This window comes from Ruditapes philippinarum, unplaced genomic scaffold (assembly GCF_026571515.1).
Source record: "Ruditapes philippinarum isolate M1 unplaced genomic scaffold, ASM2657151v2 ctg4839_1_1_1_1, whole genome shotgun sequence".
NCBI classification, from domain to species: Eukaryota; Metazoa; Mollusca; class Bivalvia; order Venerida; family Veneridae; genus Ruditapes; species Ruditapes philippinarum.
This window is the reverse complement of record NW_026866886.1, coordinates 51,294-60,000: the sequence shown is the minus strand read 5'-3', so window position 1 is coordinate 60,000 and position 8,707 is coordinate 51,294. Positions and strand designations below refer to the sequence as shown.

At 31.0% G+C, this 8,707-nt stretch overlaps 1 protein-coding gene across 1 annotated transcript in view; it reads right to left on the bottom strand.

The window, feature by feature from the left end:
- Positions 1–7,451, bottom strand: part of LOC132734118 (uncharacterized) — a 9,644-nt gene extending 2,193 nt beyond the window's left edge. Inside the window, exons 1-4 of the mRNA XM_060720837.1 lie at positions 7,130–7,451; positions 5,013–5,150; positions 3,306–3,462; positions 2,158–2,295 (exon numbers count right to left, since the gene is read on the bottom strand). Of these exons, the coding sequence (XP_060576820.1) occupies positions 2,158–2,295; positions 3,306–3,462; positions 5,013–5,150; positions 7,130–7,344 (648 nt within the window). The 5' untranslated portion in view covers positions 7,345–7,451. The remainder of the gene's footprint in view (positions 1–2,157; positions 2,296–3,305; positions 3,463–5,012; positions 5,151–7,129) is intronic.
- Between the last annotated feature and the right edge of the window lie 1,256 nt (positions 7,452–8,707).

Below are 8,707 nucleotides of genomic sequence, written 5' to 3'. Positions count from 1 at the left end.
TATGTTAACTAATGTTGCTAAGTTTCAAATATACGCACGGCAGGTGTTAGGCATCAACGCTAAATATATCAGTAAGTTCTGTTTATATTTATGGCTCTATATTTTGTACGAAGAATATGTGGTCGTAAATTTTCTTCGTCTTCTTAAAGCTACATACCTCAAGACGTGCCAAAATATTTCGAAACTTGTAAAAACGTACCAAGAAATTACTTTAATGTACAAAGGAAGTAAAAAATGTTACAATTTAAGAAATCGTTTACGTGTCAAAAGCATTTAATGACTGATTTTACAGTATTTATCATCATATTTCTACTGTGTGACTAACGCAGTAATAGGGGATAATTTTGCATATTCTTGCCTTTTTTTGGGGGGGTTTCATTTATATGTGTCATTTTCATTGTGTAAAGTTCAATTGACAATCATTTACTTTTTTAAATATATTTTTTTATTTTATGAAATAAGTGTGAATCTGAAGGCATTCTGCTTTAAGTATTTCATATAAATATTTCAAGGGTCACGTGGGTTGATTAAATTTTTTCCTTGCATGTTCTTGATAAAAGTGTATATGCTTTAAACTGACATTAAGTGTTTTATTTATTTATTTTTGTTGTTGTTGGTGTTTTTTTTTCAAAAGCCCACGAATCTTGTTGTTTTGTTTGGGGGTGTACATTATAAAAGCAATGCAAAACTTGGTTGCATCAAATGCGTCTGTCGTCTGCAACTTATAAATGTTTATTCCTTTATTTACGAAGCAGCTCTGAATTATAAATCCATCCTTAATAATTATTCTATGGGTTATTGAATTATATCATATTCAGAGCTAGTTCGTAAATAGAAAAAAACATTAAGTTGTTCTTTTTATGTAGCTGTAAAATCAAACGTCTTCGCAGCCTGATTACTGCCAGTGAGCGCAAAAATTGCAAAATTGTTACTTATTTTATCGTGGGATAATATAGGGCGAAATATGAAATATAAATGAACACGCGCGCTGCATAAAGTGCGTTGACAAAAACACTGAAATTCCACTAGTTAATCTTGCACCAGCGCTTGATTCAAATCTTAATCATCAAATCTTCTGATACGAAATTTAATATTAACCAATTATGATAAAATCTCTGCAATGCGGCAATCAATTGGTATATTTATGTATTTATTTATACTTGTTTTATATCGTCAATAACAACAAGTTATACAACGTACATCAATTATTTGCAAATAATGCAATTCCTTCTGCACTCATAGATAATGACTAGCTGGCGGTATTCCCCACAAGTCCAAGAAAGTTTTCGGGAGGAAAAGGACCTTTGATGCCATCTAAGGCTATTGCCACAGAGCAGTTGAATTTGAGACATTATATGATAGTTTCACCTCCTTATATAACCAAAATGACAGTTTATATACAAAGACGAAATTTATTTAAAAACTCTCCCTTAATTAATTTCAAATTGCCGTTTTGGGTACCTCAGTCCAATCTACTTGACGTATGACGTCATACGATCGAATGCTATAGTACATCTTTTATTCGCACTAAATATTATTTTTGCACTCAAAATTATTTTTAGATTTACAATAAATACTAGTATTGTATTCTATCATATCATACACATAATGAAATGGTACGGAAGTTAGCATATAGGATTTTTAAGATCTTATTTTATTAGTTCGCCAATCATATGTCAATAAATGCATGTTGATATTTCATTGCAATATGCAAACTTTTATATATGATCAATGTTTTGTTAACTATCATGTCATTTTCTAAGGAGGTTAATGCTTTATTAGTCATCATACTAGTATACTGATTATCTATTTTGTTATAGATTATATTTGAGCCGCGTCATGACAAAACCAACATAATGGGTTTGCGACCAGCATGGATCCAGACCAGCCTGCGCATCCGCGCAGTCTGATCAGGATCCATGCTGTTCGCTTTAAAACCTTTTAACAAGTAGAGAAACTTATAGCGAACAGCATGGATCCTGATCAGACTGCGCGGATGCGCAGGCTGGTCTGGATCCATGCTGGTCGCAAACCCATTATGTTGGTTTGTCATGACGTGGCTCATTTTAACTTTGTAGATATAGAATCATCTTTGAATTACATGTATAAATGTAAACTCTTCAGTATTGGAGGAAAATAAAGATATATATAATATACCTCTTCGTCAGTTCTTGCAGACGTGAAAAGCATTTGTATAAACTCGTGAATCATAGTCTTCTGGTCACACTGGAATAGGCATTCTGCCTTTGTCGTCTGCTCAATGACTGGTTCATGCTCTGTTGTCATCTCTGTCGTCTGCGGACATTTTAACAAGTTTTAATATCAACATTTTCAAGAACAATGTTACTACATAATCATAAGTTAATAAAATATTTAAAGGTCCATTATGTGTAAGAGATGCTTTTATTATTTTTATTATTATTTCTCAAAAGCTATTTAATTTTGGTGTTCTTTTCTAGTATCCAAAATCCAAAATTTTACTCTTTGGCCGATTACCTAAACCATCTTTAACATCTGTTGCCTTTTGGCAATAAGTACAGTTAAAGTAGATAAGTATTTTTTTATGGAAATCAAAATACTACTACTACTACTTTTATGACACATTATTTCACATATATCGTTACTTTCTTCAGCTAATTAGCATCTAAAACCACTATTTAAACATTATAAAATTCTTGTTTGCCCTTTCTAAAGAAGTTAAAAAAACATTTGTTTCTGAGGTATAATGTGCCTTTAATACATGAATTTTGGTATTTTCTTCACTATTATATTGAAGTTACATAGAACATGCTAAAGTTTGTTATCTTACAAACGTTATCCAATACTCTCATTGCCAAGGTACTGTTAGAAAGTACGTAATAGAAAACAGGAAGACCTTTACTACCATATAAGAACTCTAACTGCGCCATATCTTGTAGAAAATTGAACAAATTTCATCAGATTCGTTCATTAACATTTATGTTGTTTGTGTGGGGTGCTCATTGGTATACATGTGTGTGATATACACGAGAATCCCAATTAGCCTATTCTTTCTAGACACATGGACACATGTAATTAGGTAATTACATTCCTGGAGAAATAATGTGTCCGTTTAAGGGCAAGATGTAAATCACCATTACTCGGGATCTTATCATTTAAAGTCTTTTCCATAAGACTTATTAGTAATTCCAGATGGAATAGCGGGGGATCGAATTCGCTGCTCCATGTCATATCGGAAAAGAACGGAGATTGACGAAGTTTATCGAATTGTCCCGAAAATAAGATAAATTATTACCTGAATTACCTTAAACCAATTTTAACAATACCTTTAAAAAGAATAAAATTCCGCCAACCAAGATCCAAAATAGACTCAAAATAACGACGAGTACTCTGCGGATAATTCTCTTCTTTCTATCAAATTCGTATCTGTGAGCCCTCATCAGGTTGTGTCGTATACTTTGCCATTCGTCTGCGTCTAAACTACTGTACAAAGTGAAATATATATTTGTTAAAGCAGCACGCCTCCAGATTCATGCTTATTTTTATGAAATTTTTAAAACTGTATTTAAAAGAAAAATAGTGTGAAGTGACCAAAAAACATAGTTTGCGTATTGCAAATGGCACTGGTAATCCGTGTAAGTTACCAAAATGTGGTCTAAATACGTTAAAAAAAGCTCTTACTGCTTAGTAACGCAGTAGAAATATAGTGATAAAAAAACAGCAAAATCAGTCCTTAATCGCACATGACATGAAAATTATTAATTGAATCTTAGATCTTTTTACATTTCTTAAAATCTTTGTAGATTTATCTCCAAATTAATTTTCTTGAAATATTTTGGCTCAACTGGGGGCATGCTGCTTTAAAGCAATGCGTGCACACACTTCTATGTTCAATTGAAACCCAAAATTGAAAAGAGCTCAAATGTATCTTCAGTGTACAATGACGATATATTTGAGATGCATGATGGGGTTATGTTAATCTGTTTATCTAAATATTGATTTTTTATTACAATTTTAGTCTTATTTATTGTTTATGTATTGTAAAAACTTTTTTGTTTTTGTTTTACGAAACATTAAAATTATGATTCCTGGAAACTCCAAATGAAAGGTTACTCTTAGAAATAATTATAACTCGAGTATACAGCAAGCTTCTTGACTTTTAACAAACTAAGAAATGCATAACGCAAAAAATGTTTATAGTGACACTATGCCCGGACAAGAGTTAAAATGTGTGCAAAGGTCAAAGTCAAAATAACGTTAAATTTTGCCATGATTGCTTTCAATTTTATACAGAACAAAACATGTATTTTATTTGAATTAAGCATTACACGCACATCGTCTTTATCCGTGTAGTTAGTTACTTGGTATAGCCACGTGACTCACAGGCAATTCTATAAATGAGCCGCGTCACGACAAAACCAACATAATGGGTTTGCGATCAGCATGGATCCAGACCAACCTGCACCTTGGCGCAGACTGATCAGGATCCATGCTGTTCGCTTACCAACCCTATTTCAAGTAGAGAAACTGATAGCGAACAGCAAGGATCCTGATCAGACAGCGCGGATGCGCAGGCTGGTCTGGATCCATGCTGGTCGCAAACGCACTATGTTGGTTTTGTCGTGACGCGGCTCAAATAGTCTTCATTATCTTTCTATTAATAAAAAAGAGGGGCTTTCGTTTTATACTTTGGGCAGTTGTTTTATTTGATCCGGAACATGTTTATAATAAATTGTTTGTCAATATCTTTAAATATATCGCCAATTCAGCCCAACTCTCGACAATGATAAAGGAGAATAATGTCACTTTAAACAAGCAATTTCGTGTACATGTAATAGATAAATGTACCAAAATTGTTAAACAATGTTTTCTTGTTTCGCAAATACTTAAACATTACTGAAGCTAAAATATTATTACCGAAAAAAAATATGCACTCATAGAATCTCCTAAATTTTCTTAGTGGAATTCGTTCAATAAGTCGACAATAAATACAAAGATATGTAAAACAATGCATGATGGATTTTGTTACTTACGTGTAATATCTGTCGGCGGGATCCACGAACATGTCGTCGTCTACGTCAGAGAATTCGTCATCTCTTGCGTCTTCAAAGTCAAGGTCAGACATCGGGGACACACTGCGACTTGTCTCGCAAGTCTGGTCTTCAGAATCTCTAAGTACGAGGAAAATAATTTTATAGTATACTTATAAATGAAATATTAAGAAATATTGATGAAATAAAATGCATGTTTTTATTTTCCGTATTTTCACAGTAAAAAAAATATTTTTCACTGCAATGAAATATATTTTCCGTATTTTCACTGGTTTCATTGTGCCAATAAACAAAATTTAAAATCTTAAAAGGGAAATCTTTCAAATTTTGAGGTGAGGGGTTTTGACATGTTGGGTTTTGTTCGTGTTCCCATTAGAGGAGAGGGGAGAATGAAATATATGTATGTATTATTGTGAAATGAATATAAGATAGCCGTCGACATCTGTTTGGTATTTATTTTTATTTCATTTTTTTAATTTTTTTTATTATATTTTTTTTTTTTTGGGGGGGGGGGGGTAAATGAAACATATAATTATATTATTGTGTAATTAATATGAGTGGACATTTGGTAGTATTTTTCACAGATTGGTCAGTGATGTCGCTCAAAGGAAATATATGTACCATGTATAATTACAAAACGTACTTGTTACACATTTAGATCAGCAACAATAAAATATTGATTTCACATAGTTTGTTTCGTGTAAAGGAGTGAAACAAGTTTGCCACATCCAAGTTCTGAACATGCAAAAATACAAAGACCATAGACATATTGCCACAATATTGCGTGAATTGACCTTCAAACAACCGTTGACAGACACAACTTAAGTACAATTACTTTTTGAATTGTCACTATATCATTTCATATCACTTTAAGCATTTATAAATGCTGCTAGAAACTCATTCTGACGAGAGAATGAGCTATTTTAAAGAGGCAATAGGTCTATCATTGAATATATATAAGTCTTAATAGTCTATATTGCGCAATAACGGCTATACTTGTACATTTATGCTTACTTGGCAGAAACCAAATATTTATACAAAAGTACTATAAAAACAAAATATTATATACTTTCATAATGTAACTGAACTAGTCTAGACGTTCTAATTTCAAACTTGAAATGTTCAGAAATGTTAAACTCGTATCGTCAAATGTTTTTATTGTGTTAGACTACACTCCTGTTGCCCACAATAATGTTTTTTGAATAGATCTTCAGCAATTTAGAAACAAAACATAAAGAAAAAAAAACGAGAAAGCAGCGTCTGAATATCTAATAAAAAAAGATTGAAATTTTATTTCCGTTGCCTTCGTAGAAAATTATAACCACAAATGCAATATTTTAATGCATACATTTTTTATACTAAATAAGGTGTTCTGTAATTTAGGAGCTCACGTGTTTTGTTCAAATGTAACATTATTTTTGATTTTTTTAAAATTTATACGACTAAAATGCCGAAACGAGCGATAAAATTTTGAATAATTTTACTCTAAATACTCTATTTTATTGACAGCTATTATCAATTTTATAAACAACTTACATATTATATAATAATTAATTCATTTTTTTATTCTGATAAAATTACATATCATCATCTCAGAACAGTAACGGATTAATTCCTGATAAAATTTGATAAAAGTTAACCCGTTACAGCACTATGGTGACGAATTATTGGCTTGAAGTTTCTAATAAAACCTGTCATTATGTAAATGAATATTCCGTTTACTGAAAGACCTTTCGCATTAAACGCCTAAAATGATCTATTTTGATCTTTTTTTATGTTCTTGTGTTGATTTTCAATGATTTGTAAATTAAGTCACGCCGGATAATTGCTACAACAAATTGCACAAGAGTGGATTGTGGAAGTCGAAATTAAATATGAATTTATAATTACATAAAAAATCAAGCCTTTTATAAGTTGTATCTTTAATAAATATGTATCTATCCGGATTTCTTAATTGGGAAAATACGTATGCCTACCAATTTTGCGTATGCAATATTGTACTCATCATACACCTTTTCTTGTTCATATCACGGTATAGATATTGTTCATGTCACGGTGTAGAACTATGCGCTATATAGGGGAGAAAAAAATAAATTTACCGTTCGAGTTCATCCAATTCTCTCTGCGCTTTAAAAGCCGCCATTTTAGCAGTCATCATACGAGCCTTCGCCTCTAACCATCTTCGCTTTCTTTCCTGATATTTGGTTTCCACCGCTCTCCAAAAACGCATTGCACTCGGATAATCGCAACATCCGGTTTGCGGATTGACGGTCATCTTAAGAACAGCGTATATTTCTAGGTCACTCTCTTTCATCAATGTTTATCATTCAAAAAGCTACATAATACCACCCTGTTTATGACAATGTGACCAAACTGCTGAAGGATCGCGGCGTCAATGTTGTCCTGATGTCATGACGCCAATGTTAGCGACCGACGTCATGACGTCATAATTATAACGAATTAAGTCCCCTGGATTAGTGGCCGCAGTATTATGATAAATTATCTAAGATACATGTAATAAATTTATTTATTAAATTTATTTATGTTTTATATTTATTTATTTTATTTTATTTATTTTATTTTATTTTATTTTATTTTATTTTATTTTATTTTATTTTATTTTATTTTATTTTATTTATTTATTTATTTATTCATTCATTTATTATTCATTTATTTTTTATTTATTTATTTATTTATTTATTTATTAAACTTATTTATTAAATTTATCAATTCATATATTGATACATTTATTTTATTTTATTTTATTTTATTTTATTTTATTTTATTATTTTATTTTATTTTATTTTATTTTATTTTATTATTTTATTTTATTTTATTTTATTTTATTTTATCAATAAATTTAATCAACAAAAATATTCAGTTACCTTTTACCAGTTAACAATTTTGCCATAGCGCTATTTGACTTCGTTATTTTCATTGACTTTCGTTAATAATGTAGCATCTTTTTATTACGATACCGAGTAAGGCAATTACAAATTATTATCAAATCTAGTAAATAACTTGCCTATTTATGATTTTTTGCTTACATCATGCGCATTTTGTCTTCACCGCTCCCGGATCCCCGTACATTATCTTCTTCTACAGCTGTCGTCATATTTTTGCTATATGTGCCGATAATATATGTTGCAGTCGCAACGGTATTCATAAACATAAGGATGGTCTATTTTTTTTTCTTTTTGTTTACTTCAAATGTATTAACAATCTCTTGTTAACATGTTAAATGTTAATTTAATCACCTTAAAATGACCAAAAACACTGCGACATCTAGTGAATTTAGCAATTTAAATATTCAGAAATGCGCGCAGGCGCGGCTCTTCATGTAAAATATTTTTAAAGGTTTTTCGGGGGCATGAAAAATGGGGTTTTCAAACAACTAATTTTTGTGCCCAAAATATCGTCTTCATTATTGCTACTGACGTAAATCATTTACATGTATATACAGGATTACCTTTCATTATGAAACTGACAGATATACCTTTGAAAATGACAATTGTGAAATTCGTGACTGTTTATACAATTATGATATTTTTGCCATGGATATATGGAGGGGAATGTCCGCCATAATTATGTATCTTGATGACATATTTATATCTGTATGTTTCAAATCCATGTATGTTGATTGCATTCTTATTCATAGATTTGTTTACTATCATGTG